This window comes from Zychaea mexicana, assembly GCF_025766255.1.
Source record: "Zychaea mexicana strain RSA 1403 chromosome Unknown BDB00scaffold_14, whole genome shotgun sequence".
In the NCBI taxonomy this organism is placed as follows: Eukaryota; Fungi; Mucoromycota; class Mucoromycetes; order Mucorales; family Lichtheimiaceae; genus Zychaea; species Zychaea mexicana.
Genome location: NW_026516677.1, coordinates 140081 through 158830, shown reverse-complemented (window position 1 = coordinate 158830; position 18750 = coordinate 140081). Strand labels below are relative to the sequence as shown.

Sequence of the window (18750 nt, the reverse complement as noted above, 5' to 3'; positions counted from 1 at the left end):
GGGATCTTCAGAAGCAACGACGACATGGGTATCCAACCAACGTCGGAAGCTAGATGTTTTGCTATCATTACCCGCTTTTTGTTTATCATCTTTGTCTGCTGACGGTGGCGGTAGCGATGATGATGAAGATAACCGTTCCTTGTTGCTATTGTTGAACGAATTGCTGAAAGCTTTATACGCAAAGTTACCAATTTCATCCCACATATTGTCACAAGGATCTTTTAGTATTTCCTCTTCTTCCTTTTCTTTCAGAGCGCTGCGATAAGTGCTGGCAGTAGTCGCAATGGGAAGAGTAGACGAGGGTCCCGGTTTGTTTCGTTCAGTAGCAGTAACAGAGGGCGAGTAGATCATGGTACTTTCTGCCTCGTCAACGGCTTGTACTGCCAGCTGAGCCCAGTCATCGTCGTCACTATCGTCCCAATCATAGTCGCCTGTGCTTGACATGAGATCCTTTGTAGTGGGGATGATGTTGTTGATGCGAGCATTGTCATTTTTGTCACGAAGGTTCTTAGATGAGGATGTCTGTAGGCGAGAAATTGATATAGGCATTGGTGGCAGCGGGGGTATTTGTTGATCGTCAGCGTGGGTTTTTGCTGTGGCTGTAAGATCAACCGGCTCTCCTTTATCTTCATTGTTATCATCGCCGTATGTATCAATATCGTCGACAAGATGATGCTGCGTGTTATTATCATTGAATAGCTCGATGAGACTATCGTTCCAGCTGGAGTCTTCCGGAAGATTGGACATTGATGTCTCTTGGGGTTGATCGTCATCTTGCTGGCTGCTAAGGTTTACCTTGCAACACGCATGCTTGCAGCTATATTGAGAACATGATTAGACGGTCAAGGTCACGTAAACCACTCATATACATCGATAGACTTTTTTTAATACCTATCCTTATTACGGCATGTGTGTTTACACCTATTATAGATACATTACAGGATTATGAATGATCAAGATAACATCAAGCTTATTAGTATAGCGTATATCAAAGACTTACTCTGTGGTGCGCTGCTTCTTTTTACGAGACGATGATGGACCTTGTTGTTCATCGCGGCCTAAAGAATCGACACATGATAAATAGTTAATTATAGTTCTAATAGAAAAACTTTTCTATATTGTCCGGTTTGTGTCTCTTTGATACTTACTTGCTTGTTGCAGCCGTTTACGCTTGATTTCTACCTCGTTGACTTTGCTGGACGACGGCGAGGATAACACCTGCCCCTGATTTGTTGTGGACTTATTTCTATCGTTGTCGTCGCGGACATCGTTGTTTACAAGCTCTTCGCCTGTTGGTCTAACAGTAGTGTTATCCTTGTTGTTCTGTTGCCGCTGAGCAGCCGCACTTGTACCATCTTCTGCTTCTAGAGATAATAAGGCTGATGTGGTATCGTGTGTTGACGGAAGAAAGGCGGCTGGGTTTAGGTTAACCTGAACCGACTTGGATATATCAACACCAACTTTGAAAAGTTATTTAATATATAGTGTCAATGACAAACATAGCAGGGATAATGCATATAATACCATTATAAGCATACAATAACTTACCGTAATCCTCGCTTTGCACATAGCAGGTCACCTTTGTGGAGGGACCAGGTAAAGTAGCACGAATCGAGAATTGCTGGCGTTTGGACTGCAATTTTTGAATCCTGAGTATTTGTAAACATGTGCACATATACTATGTGAGCATTTCTTGGTTTATCTTTTCAAGATATATATTAAAAGATAAGTATAATATTATTTACGAGACTCGGCGGAAATCCAACAGATCTTCGCCGGCTTCTGTCCACACTTGAGCGTAGTATCCCTTTCCGTATCGTTTTCGGGGAATGGCTTTGGTATTAGAAACACTAACGCATATTTTGAGAGTTATTCCTGTTGGGCGCTTGGCGCTGGTAAACTGTAAAGAAATAATTCAGAAATAATGCAATTGAGTAATAGATCTGCTGACGATGATGAATAAATCTTTTGCTGCCATGGTTTTAGACCAATGCGGTACCTGCTGGACGTTCACGTTGAATTGCGGGATTATATCCACGGCATTTTTGATCTAGTGTATTAGACATAAAGGGGAGCGGGTACATGTAACGAAATGAGAAAAAAGAGAATTGTTAATGCAACAACAATTTTCGTCAATTTAAGCATAAAATAACAATACAGTACCTGGTTTCCAAACGGAGGGTTGCGGCGAAGGATCTAACAGTAATAATTTTTATTGTTCGACAAAAATTTCAAAAACACGCAATACGAGCACCATGACATAGGATATCAATTTTCGATTCATACCACTTCGATTCGAGCTGCATCGACTCCACGCAACTGGTCAAATGTCGAGATTCCGGCTTGTGCCAACATTTTAGCCTTCTGGGGTCCAATGCGTTCAATTTGGCGGAGCGGATATGATGATGTAGTCCACATTTTTGCCTGCATGCTGCGGTAAAGCTCCAGGGTATGCTTCAACCGGATAGCATCGCGATCATGCACGCTGCAGTCGATAATACCTGAGAGGGTAAAAGCGGGATACAGATAATAAGTTATGGGTTGTCTGTTTTAGTAAACACATGCGTGTATCCAGGAAGAGCGGAAGAGAAAAACGACAGTAAACGTTAATGATCGTATAATACTTACATTTCGCAATTCTTGAAGCATATTGCAGCATTTGAAAACTTGACAAAGCGAGTGAACTTCCCATAGATCCTCCATGTAAAGATATATCACCAAGGACACACTATGGAGATATTGGTAAAAATCGACATTCAGTAAGGCTGTATGTGAAATATAATTTTGTATATGATGTAAAGACACGGAAAGAAAGTAGAAAAGGCGCAAAAGAATATTACCTGAATTACAAGGAAGACTTTGTCAGCAATGGTTGCCACTTTACCAGAAATAGGGAAACGGATGTTTGCATTCTTTTGCAATGAATTTAGAAATGGTTTCTCGCCCGCGGCAAAGCGCATCGTTTCAAATTCTTCTGCTTCTGCTACCAGGCCCAACTATCACACGCGTGTACCGGAAACGAAAAATTGAAAAAGTCTGTCAATAAACTATACTAGTACCTGCCAATGATGGCCAAGCGCATTATAAGTAGTTCTATCAGTGGTTGTACTGACCACGTCTTTTATTGACGAACAACGCTCTGCTTTCAGAATGGTAATCATGGTATCGAGCTTGATACAATAGCGATCCATAGCTGTACCGTACGCTAATGAAACACCAGAATGTGTTATCATCAATCATTTTCCCCTCTCAATTTCAATAACTGGACTAACCTGTCGCCTGAAGTCTTTTTGCTCCGTAATTGGTGGTCACGTTCGTTGCTAAATCGTTCTCGACGAGCGTCTTTATGCTCCTTGTACAAATATCTATCATTGCCATGTCAAAAGAGCGATTCAGTCAGTCACAACATGTAAATATATGGGGGTTGTGAAAAAGAGCAGAGAAGTGATTATGAGAAGATACACTGTATCCCTTTACCTCGAAGAACTTGCTCTGGTTGCGGATTTCGCGATTTATCATCAGATGCTTCCTCATCCAGGTGATCAATCATATACCGTGAAGGGTTTTTCTTGATCCGAACGTATAGGAACGTTGACTGAAGCCTTTATTATTGTTCCGAGGTATAGCCAATATATAGATCTTAGCCCATCTGTCACGTAATGTGGATATGTTACCTATTGAATAAATAGTAAAGGAAGAAGAAAACTTACCACTTTATGCATGTTTCTGTGTCTGTCACTGTGCCCAAGCATATTTCAGTCATCATGTGCTCCACCAAGTTTGCATGTAAGCTAAACATGGAATAGTAAGACGTACTCAACGACTTTGTTTAATTTTTGAAAAAAAAAAAACGTACAGTTGAGAGAGATAATGGCATGGTGCCAAATGCTGTTACTTTGTAATATTGAAAGAAAATAAAATTCACTAACCAGCTTTCAATGTGGCTGGAGCCACACACAATCGTCTTGTACCGTTGCTCCATATCTGGTGTTGTCAGAATAACGGCACACCCAGAATCTTCAAGACCTGGTCTTCCTGCTCTGCCGATCATTTGTAACAGCTCAATATCTGAACAATCTACCAATGATCCGTTTTGATAGGCTAAACCAGAGAACAACATAAAAATAGGAGTTATTAGCTAAAGGATGTGATTGACATCCTAACAATAGTGGTGAGAAGCAGATGAGTAGATATGTCAACTTACTTTTGGTCGATTTAATAATAACCAAGTGAGCTGGCAGATTAACACCAAGTGCTAATGTGGAGGTGGTAGCTATTTGGTATAGTATGTCAGTTAGAAAATGTTGATTGCCTTGTCGCTTTTTACATCGTCTACGGGCAAACCTTTTGAGAGTTACTTACAAACGACACGTATTGTACGTTGTATAAAAAGTTGCTCGACAAGCTGACGATCGCTACTTTCTAGACCGGCTATATATTTATTGTGTTATAAGAAAAGCGTCAGACCAAAACTTAATGATGTGGTAGTGGATGTCACACCCTGGCACTGAATGCATAGCGACACATACCATGGTGGAACCCTATGCCTCTTTCGAGAAACTCGGCAAGTTTTCTGTTTTTGACATTGGCCGTATCGATTGTCATACCGGCGCTACTGTTGTATTGTAACAATTTAGCATGATCCTGCTTATAATGTACACCTTATCCTTTTGTAAAAAAAAATGCTAGACGATTTCTTTACCCCAAGGTACTGATATTCCTTTGTGCCATCAGTTTGAGTAGAACCTCGCACGATGATTGGGCTGACTTTCGAGTAGAGCAAAACTAAAAAAAAAAATGTGATTATATGGGTATTCCACCATGAACCAACCGAAGAAAAAGACAGCATTGGGAGGAGCAGTTAAACTTTCAGAATTTCGTACAATCAATGTCGGCTTTCCCATGCTGTGCTTGTCAATCATGTCGAGTAATCTTAGCAGAGCGGAAAAAGCGTATAAGTATTTATAGAGAAAGAATTATCGACCGGCTCCTCTATACTCTTTTTTACTTACTTCCAATCCATCTTGTTCTCGAAACTGAACATGTTATCGCCATTAAATGTCATTCCATAGACAACTCGCTCCAAGCGAACGGGTCGAAATTCTTCGGAAAATGAGATGGCTAACAGTAGATATTTAAAGACACCACGGTCAGTATATAGATACTTTCTGTAACTAAAGGTACAGAGTACTGGATGTTGCTATGTAATACTTTGATGGTAGTAATCATAGTAATTAACGTACCAATAGCACCAAGCCAGTCAGCAATATCCTGTAAGTTGGGTACAGTTGCAGACACAGCAACGTATCTAACAGTTTGTTCCATTGTCTATATGTGAGCAAGGAAACAAGATTAATTATAGCAATCTGAAAAAGAAACTCCTCTTCCTAACTATGGTCTTTAAATGAAGTTTACCTTTATCCGACTAACGCATGCTTCAAGAACAGCACCACGTCTTTCGTTAAGTATATGTACTTCATCCATCTAAGTAGTAAGAAGTATACTTTTCAGCATTAGTATCAGCTTATTGAGGACAAAAAAGATCATGTCATCGTCTCTCCAAGGCTCACTAAACTTCTTACCACGAACAAGGTGATCAACTGCATCAAGCTCTTGTAATCAGTCCATCGACGCGTCATTGAATCCCACTTCTCTGGTGTTGTCACACTACGCCGCCACGTTTTTCCAACATGTTAGACACTTCTTTTCTCTTGAAATAATTAAGCATCACCTCGATTGTCGTTAAAGCCATGACCACTTACATAATATTGCTGGTTTTGATCGCATTAAAAGAGGTATAGTCAGTATCACCAGTGAACTCCTTGCCTATTTATAACCAATTGAAGAGGATTAATACAAAACAATATCTGTGCAAAAGAAAAACAAAAACTTGACGAGTCGCCAAGACTTACATGCGATACCCAGCGGTTCAAATTTCTTTTCCCAGTCTTTCGTCCGTTCTGAGCAGAGACTCTTGGTTGGTGCCATGTAAATAACCTTGGCATCGCCGCTGCCATTCATTAAAGCACGTAAAATCGCTAATTCGAGCACAGCCGTTTTTCCAGCACCGGTGGGAGCTACGGTATATATGAGGCAACAGGAAAGGTGACCACCTTTCTGTTGTAAGTAATCCAAAAACTGTTGACAACAAGAAACATGCTGATGAAAAAATGACGCATCTACCTGAGATAACAAAGCTGGTTTCACTGTAAAATGCCTACAAGAAAAAGAAAAGGCAGCGCTGTTCAATCAAAACTTGCTGGACCAGCGGCTTAAAATAATAGAGATAAAGAATGAAAGGGTAGCAGTAGCAGTTGTTGTTGTATTGTTGATGTAGCAGCAAAGTTAAAGAACGGGTGAGATACATCGAAACGTACATGATCGATACACGCGGACTGCATCGCGTTAAACTTGTCGAACTTGAAGATGGATTGATAAGCCAAGGCTGTAATGTGTTGCAAAAATTTTTGGTCAGTTGCTGCGCTGTGCGACACGATGTTATAATGAAAGTTAGTGGTATACACACGACAACAATGAACTTACGTATTTCGCTAGTAGAACGGAGGGCGGCTGTCTTATCAAAGACGGGCTCGATAAACGACCCTGCTGCAGCAGGAACAGGAGTAGTTCGATGACACCGCTGCTCTTGTTGTGACGGTCGTACTAGACTTTTACCCGTATTCTCTTTCGAAGAGGTGGCGGATGGAAATGCTGACGGTCGTTGTTGTGTTCGCAGATGTGCAATATTCTGTGAAAAGGGATGAAAAGTGAGCAGCCTCTTTTATTTGACAGTGCAAAGGTGAGAAGGGAGATACCATACATCAATGCTTTGTAAAGCACCTCCACCACGGACTGTCGTCTGCATCCTCTTATTGCTGCTACTGCTAGTGCCAGTACTATGAGTGGCCAATGTGTTGATCGATAGAGGTGATCCTTCTAAAGGTTCCTCTGGAAATATCGTCGGCTTTTTTGTCTGCATCGACTCGTCTAGCAGCGCTTCTTCTTCATCAAGCCATCGGCTGATACGTGAATATTCTTCGTTATGGCTATTGTTGGAGCGGCTGCTGTTGTACTTTGGCATTGTACTAAGCTCATCTGATTCATTGTTAATGTAGGATCGTGCTATCTGTTGATGCCACGGTCTATAAACAAATATGCAAGTTACACCAAAATGGCGGGCGGTTTTTCAAGGCCTATATTCACCATTCAAAACTTTATATTTTTAGGAGATGAGGCTTACCCGTTATTTTCTGAATCTTGCCACATTTTTCTTAAAATAAAGGGGAAAAAAGGGAAGAAGAAAAAAGAGGAAGAAGAGAAGAAGTAAAAAATTAAAAATGGTGAACAGAGAAAAATAGAACGACGCGTCACACACGCGTTCACCCCAATTTCCTTTCTTTTTCTTGCATGGCAACAACATCTATGATACTATGCTACCAGAGTATTCTGGCACTGCCAGCTTATAGAGTATGATATCCTTGTTCGGCTAGTAACGTAGATAATGTAGAAGTGATGCATGGCACCACTTTTACTGGCACCACTTTGACGACTATGATCGTGGTCAAGTTACCAAAAGTATGGTTGTGTTATCGTTGCATATACCTGTTTCTGACGAGATTAAACACCCAGATAGCAGATAAGGATGACTGACGACAAAGCCACTCCTATCATATCATAGTACTTTCGACTGTAGCAACAATCTTGCTGAAGTATATTACCTGACAAAGAATGACAATGGAAACACATTTATCTTATATCAAAGCTCTTTTATCATTGTTTGTCGCTGCAAGATCTGACCAAATGCGCTGCTGCAGTCTATTGCGAAAGTTTTTTCATTAGATGATTAATATCAAAAGGAGCATACAATTTTCATTCATTATGTAACATAGATGGGTATTACTTCAACTTTAACCAGCATTGTATAGTTAGGACGATTAAGTTTGTACTTGAAAGAAATACATAGTTTGGAGAAAAAAAAGGCTAAAAACAAAAAACGATTATCATACATATGATATCCTGAAATTAATGTAGAATATGAGATAGAAGTTCTCAAAGAATGTAGAGAACTATTCATTGCTGCCACTGTCACTTTAGTCTGTAGGAAGAGTATCTACATACAGTCCCAGAATCTCTACTGCCTAGCATTTGTGATGCTTTAGCATACATAGTATACATACTTCAAGATCTTTGTGAATAAGACGCGCAACCACTTTGGGTACAAGGACCTGTTGCGCGAAATGAAAGCTATACAGTACTAAATTAAGCTTTTATTCCAGTTGCACAGCTTAGAAACGTGAGTTGAAAAAAAATACGGGAAGTGGGAGGCTATTGCTCGCATTTTCGAGTAGCTTGATCCTGGCAAGGTATGTGCAGGGTTTTGCTTCTTCTTTGTATGTACTGTACATATATCACTATTTGGATCAGTGATACTAATTTAGTAGCAATATCAGACGTGGAACAAGCTCTACGAGGCGTCGAAAAATATCATGCCTTTAACTTTATGCTTTTTGAAATCTTCAAAAAAGGTTTCAAAGGCTTTTTAACGTCTTTAAAAAGCATCCGACTACAATCTCAAGTTTTTTGATGAAATGGTTATATCACGTGGCAATACCAAATACTTCTCTAATAGAGCTTCTTTTTGTACGGTGCTCACATTTACGATATTCTTTATCGCAAGGTAAACCATGCAATGACATATCTAAGTGATGGATCCTCTAGGAACATTGCTGCGAAACCTGAGCGTAATTTACCTATACTATGTACCAATGCAAATCATAGTTTTTAACCCCAGTTGTGGTGCCTGGGCTACATATTGTTGGATCGATGACTCAAAGATGCTATGAATCATATATGACCAACCATATCAAGGAATTAGTTGCCAGCTCTTTCCCCTTTCTTTCTTCAGTAGCCCCTTTTTAGTCCAATGTCCAATAGCCCAAGCTGTCAGAACCCTCAAGTATATCTTGCAACAACTCCAGACGATAGAAAAAAATGTGCTGATGTGCGTGTCCAAGTTTTTGTGAATGAACTAGGTTGCGCTCCAGAACTTGAAAGTACTGAGTAAGACGGTTCTTTTTCTTCAAATTAACGGTTCTCCGAGCTACCGGGTCTAAGCATCATTGCGGGCAATTGCAGCCAGATCTTGCTAATTTTTACAGCGTTATAAATTATTAGTACTCTGGATACAACAGTTGCCACGTTATGGATAGCTGCATGCGAACATGTTGACAGCGATGGAACCGTAAAGACAATCCCTGTAGGGACAATTCGAATGCTGCCGTATGAAGAAGATGATACTGTGGGTGTGTTAAGTCGACTGGCGGCTCTTACAAAGGCGCGAGGAATGCGAGTAGGACAAAAACTTGTAGCTGCACTTGAAGATGGAGCAAAGAATCAAGGCAAGAAAGCAATCATGATACAAGGCGTGGCTGACAAGCGCGGATTTTGTGAAGCGCTAGGCTACATAGTTGAAGTGGATGAGATTTATATCAAAGATGGACTACCACACTATAAGTTTTGAAAAGAATACATTAAGATACATATCTGTGCTGTGTACATGCTGCTATAGTAGAAGCCCCTAAATAATTTGTTATTTTGTGAGCTATATGCACGCTTGGTTACTAAAAATATACTAGGTACAATACGGCAGAATAAAAACAATGAGGTCTTATTGCCGTTCCGTCCATGGTACATGCACAGGCGATCGGTGAAAACGGGATGTCTCGGCTGAATGCTTGAAGGAAGATTGAAATAATGTGGTCTATGTGATGGCAGGAGTAAGCTTGTATGTATGGGAAGCTGCATAAGAATACCAAGCTCTATAGTTTACACACTAGATATTTGCTATAAAAACTAATCCAAAACAGACGTGGTTCTTTTGTAATCATTCAGCATCGGTACGTTGTCCACTACGCACTGTATATTTGAAAAACGCAAGAGCTGCGTAGCATGAAATTATACAAAGAGTGGTTTTGAAACGTGAAGCAAAATGGCAGAGCGAGTCGTGATGTGTCTCGTAGGATGATGCTCGTTGATCTATTCACTAGAAAGAGTAACAATTTGAGAGACGCATTGTTATCTATTACAGTTTAGTCTTTCGCCTTCAAAAAAACCGATATTAATCATTATGGCTTAATAACATGGATGCTACGATATACGATAGAGCCAGTAAACTCAGAAAACCGCGCGCTGAGTACATAGCTTAAAACGCAATACACTTTGCTGCATAACAAGCTACTGCAACCAAAAAGAGGGTACCATGGCAGATGCCCCTTTCGAAATCTTGGAGCTCATTGCTTCATACTCAACAACACCCGCTGTTGCCACCAGCTGTCTTGTCTGCCAATCTTGGCTGAACCCCATGCGGAAACATCTCTACCGAACAATCCATATCGATTCTCGGAAACGGTTTCGACGATTCTTTCGGTCCATCCAGCAACTCGACATTGAAGGGATTCCATATGGTCAGCACGTCAAAAGTCTCGTTCTACGTGACAATGTCGGCATGACTTGGGTTGAGCTCGAGCAACTTGCAGTGTTATGTCCTGCACTAGAAGTACTATACTTCCACCAACGTATCTGGAACTACGTGCCACGACGCCAACAAATCTCACAAAGCTGGCAGCGCGGCAATCTAAAACGCTTGCCACCCATGAACTACCACGCCGCACTTAGACTTCTCCCCACCTATGGATCAAGACTGACCACGTTACATATTGTATTGTCCCAACCGGCATTCAGCTTATTTGCAAATACGCCTCATTTAAAGGAACTCGTTCTACTACCAAACGACGAGTACCACCACCAAGGCAACCATGTTAATATCGATGGCGGCGATGGTGTTATGAACTCACTCTTGCCGATACACGCCAATCATTTTCGCTCAATTATGGATCATTGTCCACATCTAACGGTACTCAAGGTGCTATGCAAGGTGGTCATGCGGTTCGAACTGGCCGAGGAACCAACAGTAGCAGCAGTTATCGATCAATTTCCGATAGAATCATCGTCACCATCATCCTATACTACTCACGACCAACTTCAGACACTTGAAATTGGGTTCGCTAAATCCTCCATCAGTTCTCAATATGCTTGTATCCGCTATATTACACAAGCATTTCCCAATATGGTTACACTCGACATCAATTTCATCACGATCAATACATTTGCGCTACGACAGCCATTCCGCCGAGCAGTAGCTACTACACCAGAAGAACAGATACAGACATTTATCGCGTTGGGACAGCAGTGCCGAAAGCTTGAAACGCTGCGATTGCGTGGGGTCGACGCACTCCTTGCGCCCAATCGAACTTTTTTTGAGACATTAGAAACTGCAGGTACACAATTAAAAGCATTGGAGATGGGCCGTGTACAAGAGCTATTGCTCCCTGGTGGTAGCGCGCATTATCTTCGGTACAACAAGGAAACATATGACGCAATGTTACAGGCGGTTGGATCATCATTGACAATGCTACATTTACATACGGCCTACTGGAGCTTGCCTCACGTTTCTAGACTCGTTGCAACCATCACACAATCTTGTCCATCATTGAACGACTTGAAGATATCAGCACTGGCCTTCGGCCGTCGTCTGCGCAGCCCTATCGATATTGGAATTCTTCTCAACAAGTTGTTAAATTTGGAGCGGTTGGAAATTAACAATGCCCACGTTGTGTGCAGCGACAGTGGCCATGTCGACAACAGCAATATGGGTGTTAATGCAACGACATCGACGCCTGCCTCTCAAAAAGTAACAACAGGAACAATAAATCGCGGTGGTGTTCTTTGTAAATTAAAGTCATTCCTTCTCAACCGTGTTCACTTTGCACCTGAGCTGTTCACAGTTCTGGAAAAACGGTGTCCGCGTCTATCTCAACTTTCTGTGATATGCAGCGTTCAACAACAACTCGGTGCCTCGACCGCCTTTACTTTACGAATGCCAGATCATGTATTTGACAAAATCAACGTGACAGAGATATATTTGGAGCTGGAGGCGTCACGAGTTGGGTATACGGTGGTATGCTCATTGAAACAAGTGGGCAAGCCGACATGGGCGAAGCGGGACAGTCATCATCACGGAAAAGTCCAGGCAACACGGTGGTACGTGAATCATAGGCGCCGACTTCGCGACAAGCATATAAAAAAAATCAAGCAGTTTGAGAAATTCAAGGAAGCGATAGCAGCAGCGGAAGCATGCGAAGATAAAGAGACATTAAAAAAGACATCAGTAGATCTGAAAATTTTGGACTCTTCGGGGAATTGGAAGGATTGGATGAAACATGGGCGAGTTGCTATAGAGTGTAAATCTGTCAGTAACTTTATCTTTAATGGTGGATCTATCATTCCTTGATGATAGACGATCCACCTCCTACGTACTTTAAATGCTTCATTTACTGTGATTATAAAGCAAACGATTACTCTATCATTTATATGCATGTAAATTATGTATTCTGTGATCTTTTTCTACAGATAACACATTAGCTAAAGAGTATAAAGCTCTATTGTATTGATATATATATCAATACTACTACTTAACTTTCTGTTTATCATATTATACTTTTAAAGTTCTATGACTGTTTGATATTAAATTACGTGGTTTGAAGTCGCTGTCAAAGTGCTTGACGGGATCTGGGTCAATATAATGCACCTTGTAAGAATATGTTCCGGATAGGTCTATCCAAAAGGATAAGCTATACGGCTGCTGTCGATAGCATGTACGCAATAGTAAGGGCGGTGGAGGTGACAGTAGTAGTCCTACTACTAGCAGAGATGAATAGTTTTTGCACAGTGATAAAAGCTACAAAATAAAATAAAAGAACACAATAAATGGTTAGCTTGTTATCATAAGAGCTATATAAAGTTAACAAAAATACACTTACTTTGCCTTCTAGTGACTTTGATTTCTGTGGCGATAATATTTCGATGGCTCGTGTCGGGCGACGGTGGTTATGGTATACAATGTTTCCATTGTAACAGGGGACGATGTACAGTACAACAAACGCATTAAATAGTAAAGACACTACAAAAGACATATTGTATGGCGAACATACACAGTAATTACATTTTTAACACCAGCAACAACAAGCAAGATTTACTGACGACCATATCCAATAAGGATCACTGACAGAGACCATATACGCCTGCTAGCAGTATGTAGTCATAACGACGCTCGTCTAAAGTAGCAAATCACAGATAACTGTTATATGTAATACAGTACTAAAACATATATCTGAATAATTGATATGTAAAACAACTCGATTCGTTAATGATCATTACTAATTTAAATATAGGATATGTGGCATCAAAAGGCCAAACCCTCTCGACTTTTGTCTTTACTAAGACTACAAAGCAGAATTCCACGACATATAGCAGAAGGACGAGTTTATTGTATTGAGAAGGGGGTTGTAAGCTTCAGTCACAGCATTACTAGTACAGAAGGGTAGTTCTGCCAAACGTTCTTCTTTGTTTCAAAATGTTGACGTTTTTACTACGTCCTTTTAGCTGTAGGTTTTTATTCAGTAACATGATCATTTTGCAGAAAGCTAGAAGCAGGGTACATACTTCTCAAATGCCACATAATATCAAATTGCGAAAAAGAGGTGAGGAAAAACAGAAAAGTGTGATGGGAGAAATTATCAAGGGGGAAACTACATGTATGACTAAATAAATCATAGGGTATATTTTGATAACTGCATTCACGGTGGCTCCATTGACAACAACGACAACAACAACTGCGACAACTAATTGTCAGCTAACGCCTTTCTCCTTTATCCATCGAGTACTTCACCTCTGCTGCAATGTTGCAACACGCACAGCAACCCAGCTATCAGATGCTATACGCGCCAAAGCCAATCACAATTTAAACAACATAACAACTCCTGTCAGCTATTCCAACCGACATACCTGTAGAACAGTAACAACGCATCGCTTGTCGGTGAAACTTCAGTCCCGGCTTGGATGGTCAGGTTTCCCTTTCTAAAACCTTTTATCATCACTATATGGCAAACGTAGCGTGTACCCTCTATAGCGACGAGTTGTCCGGCGTCTCCCCACCATCATGCCCCCTGGTAGCAAGTTTAACCGTCAACAAAGTTGACATCGGAAAACAATCTCATAGGGCCACTATTAGCTTCATTTTTAAAAAGACCTTGATTTCTCGAGTTCTTTAATTCTGATTAGATGCACGGGTTTTCATGTCTCCACGGAAGTAGTTTAGGCAGGAGAGGAAACCTTGTGAAAGGGTTTTAATGATTCCGTGGAATTCGATTCATGCGAAAAAGTCAGAAACTTTATTTTTTATCGCAGATTGTGGAGAACGTGAGAGGATTTCTGCATCGAAGTAGGCTTGTTAATAATACAAACCCATCCCACTTGATGATCAAGTTTAAAAACCTTCCTCTTGAAAAATGTATCATTTACACATATCACTCATGGTACAAGCATGTAATGACGATAGTTGGCCAATGTATTTCAGTGATTTATGACAAAGTAGCTAGTGTGATTATTTGCTCACCATCCGAGCATTCTCTATCACGCACCAACTCGTATGGTAGCGCGTCAATTTCAGCATGTACCAGTACTAGTACGGTAGTCGGAACCTGCAGAATCTTCTCTGAGTATGTATATAATAGTATTAACCTTCTGGGGCCAGATACCGGAAGTATAGTTAATCTTAATGCAATTATACGGAGATGATGATGGTCGAGACTGCGCTCACATATCGCTGAGTGCTCTCCTCACTTTAAAAAGTATCAATTACACTTTCTATGATACAACCTATGCAAACAGTATAAGTCCTTTTGCGCTTAATGCTGAAGAGAAGAGTAAAAGACAAAGATGGCAAAAATAGAAGATATCATATATATCTTTAATTTAGAAATTGTTGGTTTTTGCATTGTGAAAATGGTTGTAAGACAATTCACAAGACATGTACAGACTTTAAGAATGGTTTAATTGCTATACAGCATCGTGTACATAATGAAAGGATCGGAAAAGCTTTTTACTGTATTTCGTGCTTCGGGTACATGTTGTTATAGGTTGATCCGTTACTACAGTAGTACTATGCGCTACTGCTTAAAACCTGCAGCATTATAAATATTATAAATAGTATTGACCCTTTTGACTCTTTTCCTTCTCACTGTATAGTTTTTTCCCCCTTTCTTTTTTTATCACATCAACAAAATAACTTTATCACGATGACTGCCACAAAATCGCCCAATGTCTTTGACCTAATGTCTCTTAAAGGAAAGGTTGCAGTTGGTAAGTATTTGGCAGAATTAAGTGATGCCAAAATCGCGAACTGATTAATAAACAAACGCTCATCGTAAGTTAATGCTTTGTTTAGTGACCGGAGGTGCCCGCGGTCTTGGATACGAAATGATGCTCGCGTTGGCTGAAGCCGGTGCGGATGTAGCATGCATTGATATTCTTAGTGATATGGCAGTAAACTCTGCTGAAATCGTAGCAGCTGATTGCAAGGTCAAAGCAAGTGGTTGGGGATGCGATGTAGCCGATGAGGATCAGGTCGCGTCCGTGTTTCAAAAGATTGTCGAGCACCATGGCCAAATTGATGTACTGGTTACCGCCGCTGGCATCAATAAGAACGGTAAAGCATTCGAGTTTACGGGCAAGGATGTGCGCAAGATCTTCGATATCAATGTCACTGGTACATTCTTCTGTATGCAGCAAGCCGCCAAGTAAGAATTTGAGAGATTCGTATATAGTATCAGTGTCATAAATGTGAGAGAGCGCTAACGTGTATACAAATTTTGTTATGAAACCTGATAGACACATGATTGATGCTGGACGAGGTGGATCAATTGTCACGGTGGCATCAATGTCGGCTCATATCTTCAACACTCCGCAATTCCATGCACCATATAATGCGACTAAGGCGGCCGTACTGCAATTGTCAAGATGTTTGGCTTGCGAGTGGGGACCACACAACATTCGTGTAACCACCATCTCCCCTGGCTACTTTGCGACGGAAATGACAAACAAGCTGATCGCTGATTGTGGCACAGGCGGGGAGAATATGGTGAAAACCTGGAAAGCAAAATCTCCACTTGGTCGCGTCGGGACACCACACGAATTAAAAGGGACCGTTGTGTTTTTGGCATCGGAGGCGTCGTCCTTTTGCACGGGAACTGAGATTCTGGTTCATGGTGGCGCAACCGCTTGGTAGCAGTAGTAGTAATAGCACCTGATTAATCTATCATACATACATTACAAGCAATAAATACATACTTCACATTAATACGCAACATGTATTGCTTTTATAGTCATAAGAAAACAAAGACGTATGGACAGTTCCGTTTGCTAATGGCTATAGTTTTGTCTGCATTAACTTATTTGGCAAATTAGACGCTAAAATGAAAGTCGCAACCGGTGAAGTTGCGAAGGTTGCGGTCGTAACAAACGCGAGATTGCTTCAAGACCGACCCTGGTTTCAGAAGCTCGCCTTAGTTCTAAAATCACAAGAAGTGCTGAACATGGCATAAAAATTGGTGGGAAATGTCCAGTCACCAAGTTTCAGATATACGGCATATACTGTTTTGCTTACTCGATGGCTCTGATCGATTAGAATTTGTATGCATTACATACAAAAAGTATGTCATACCCTCAACCATACTGTACTCCGGTCTGAAAGATGATATTATCTTGCTAAAACTCCTCTGTAGTTTTTAGTTTGAATTGTAGGCTGAATTGTAGGCTGGATATAAAGAAAGGATAGACAGGGCGAAGAAGCTTACTTCAAAAGATTATTATTAAGTTGTAGGGAATTATCAATGTATTGGACGGGATGATGATGCGGCCAATTGTAGCGTACACCTTTCTACTGCTGCTTTACTTTTTATCCTCCATATTTTTTCATTCATATCAAAAGCCTTATTATTATGTGCGTTATCAGTCAAAAACTGGTTGTTTTAGTCAATGCTGTAGGATAACGCGCCCCATTACTACTATCAACATCAATTTCGGTGACCACACGATACGGATCACAAGAGATACTTTTGACAAAGCCGTCCAATTCTTCTATCTCGCATTCGTCATCCCATACATTAATTCCATTCAAAAGGCAGCGCTGGCTCAAGATTGCCTGGCCCTTGTTCCCGACTCAGTGCAAGCGTCATTTGTATATAGTGACACGGACAGAGTACATGTTTACCAAACTATGAATATAGAGAGCAATAGATAGTGGTCATTATATTGGTGTTTCGGAGCCAATTATAGATACATTAGCAATATTTTTTGTCACGGACTAATTCCAGTGGCGGTTCATCTTAGAAAATATATTAACGTCTCTTGTCCCTATACGCAAGGTATGGATGGAAGGAAAAGCTTACGGTTCAAAATTGTTTAAAACCAACTGTCAAGTAAAAAACGTCTGTCTGCGACTATGAAAAGCAGTTAGCGCCGAAAACGTGACGTTTGTTTCTGTTTTTCTCATCTTGCCGGGCTTGAAATTGCAGGTATAACAATTTTCCCTCTCCCCCTCTTCCACAACTTTAAATACATATAAACATGCTCTCCATTGTTCGTAATGCTGCTGTTGCTTCCGCACGGCAATCCGCTGCCGTCAACTTTTCTCGAGTAGCCACGCCTATTGCCCTTCGCCGTGCTTATGCTACCGAAAACAGCAACGATGAAGAAAAGAAGCAAGAGCAACAGCCAGCCGCCGAAAATGACAAGCCCGCAGCAGAAGAGAATGATGCTGCTAAGCAGTTGGCTGAGAAGGACAAGAAAATTGCTGAGCTTCAGGTAAATAGACTACTTGGTGATTAAAGTGCTTTAATGAGAGCAAATGTGTGGAAAACGCACGGAGAGAGAGAGGGGGGGATTATGTGCTTGTATATGTGTGCAACGGGTCCTTTATATAATTTTGACAACAACTGTGAAACTAACGAATAACCGATTGAACTCCCAGGACGCGTATATCCGCTGCTTAGCCGATCAAGAAAACCTTCGTGAACGCACCCGCAAAGAAATGGAAAGTGCTCGCGAGTTTGCCATTCAAAAGTTTGCCAAGGACTTGTTGGATACCGTCGATATTCTGGGCATGGCCTTGACTGCTGTTCCCGAAGACTTGCGCTCCAAACAGGCCACTCTCGAATCCGAGTTGGCCAAGGATACCGAGAAGCTGGCTGACCAATTGACCAACTTGTATACCGGTGTGTCGATGACCGAGACCGAGTTGGTCAAGGCATTGAAACGCCATGGTGTCGAGCAGGATAACCCCGAGGGCCAAGCTTTCGATCCTAACAAACACCAGGCTCTGTTCCAGACCCCCATGCCTGGCAAGGATGCTGGCACAGTCTTTGTCGTGCAAAAGATGGGCTACACCTTGAAGGGCCGTGTTTTGCGTCCTGCTCAGGTTGGTGTCGTGGCCGAATCGCAGTAAATACAATATAATTTGGGTATATCAACAGCAAAGACATACCACACAAACCGCACACTTTTGTACATAAAAAATCACTAGCTCAGAATTATTTCAAAATTTCCCCCCTACTCCTTTCACACACACACACACACAAAGATACTTCTTAATTTCGCTATATTCACTACTCTAACTTCAATTCCCACTCTTCCTTCTCAACTTCAACTCTTTCGGAAAAAATGTGTACCATATAGACGTAGAACTTGTTCCTTTTCTTCAGAATCTGCAAATAAAATAAGATAACAATCTCATGTATTTGTTGTCTCTGTTGTTGCAAAAAAAAGAAAGAGATGTGTTATAATACAAGATACAAG

The 18750-nt window shown here is 41.0% G+C and overlaps 5 protein-coding genes across 5 annotated transcripts; 4 read left to right on the top strand and 1 right to left on the bottom strand.

Moving 5' to 3' along the window:
• Nucleotides 1-2058: 2058 nt before the first annotated feature.
• On the bottom strand, nt 2059-6437 carry BDB00DRAFT_758325 (P-loop containing nucleoside triphosphate hydrolase protein; the record flags this gene model as incomplete). The annotated part of the gene is made up of 20 exons (XM_053119050.1): nt 2059-2196; nt 2287-2501; nt 2804-2996; nt 3114-3205; nt 3273-3365; nt 3478-3602; nt 3711-3791; nt 3930-4101; nt 4205-4273; nt 4363-4431; nt 4530-4573; nt 4703-4785; nt 4884-4932; nt 5013-5121; nt 5244-5328; nt 5416-5484; nt 5583-5667; nt 5763-5826; nt 5913-6113; nt 6374-6437. Coding segments are annotated over 20 exons (2100 nt in total), but the record flags the coding sequence as incomplete, so codon positions are not given.
• Nucleotides 6438-8895: 2458 nt separating this feature from the next.
• Nucleotides 8896-9680, top strand: BDB00DRAFT_952854 (acyl-CoA N-acyltransferase). The gene is made up of 2 exons (XM_053129606.1): nt 8896-9060; nt 9175-9680. Exons 1-2 carry the CDS (start codon nt 8924-8926, stop codon nt 9518-9520), a joined length of 483 nt encoding a protein of 160 aa, XP_052982677.1. The 5' UTR covers nt 8896-8923; the 3' UTR covers nt 9521-9680.
• A 268-nt stretch (nt 9681-9948) lies between these two features.
• Nucleotides 9949-12502, top strand: BDB00DRAFT_808771 (uncharacterized protein). Its single transcript, XM_053122432.1, has one exon. The coding sequence runs from the start codon at nt 10259-10261 to the stop codon at nt 12347-12349; it is 2091 nt and encodes a 696-aa protein (XP_052982676.1). The 5' UTR covers nt 9949-10258; the 3' UTR covers nt 12350-12502.
• Nucleotides 12503-15194: 2692 nt separating this feature from the next.
• On the top strand, nt 15195-16183 carry BDB00DRAFT_869349 (uncharacterized protein; the record flags this gene model as incomplete). The annotated part of the gene is made up of 3 exons (XM_053126592.1): nt 15195-15258; nt 15344-15695; nt 15787-16183. The coding sequence occupies 3 exons, from the start codon at nt 15195-15197 to the stop codon at nt 16181-16183; spliced, it is 813 nt and encodes a 270-aa protein (XP_052982675.1).
• Nucleotides 16184-17718: 1535 nt separating this feature from the next.
• Nucleotides 17719-18385, top strand: BDB00DRAFT_731213 (GrpE nucleotide exchange factor; the record flags this gene model as incomplete). Its single annotated transcript, XM_053118317.1, has 2 exons — nt 17719-17760; nt 17927-18385. Coding segments are annotated over 2 exons (501 nt in total), but the record flags the coding sequence as incomplete, so codon positions are not given.
• Nucleotides 18386-18750: the final 365 nt, after the last annotated feature.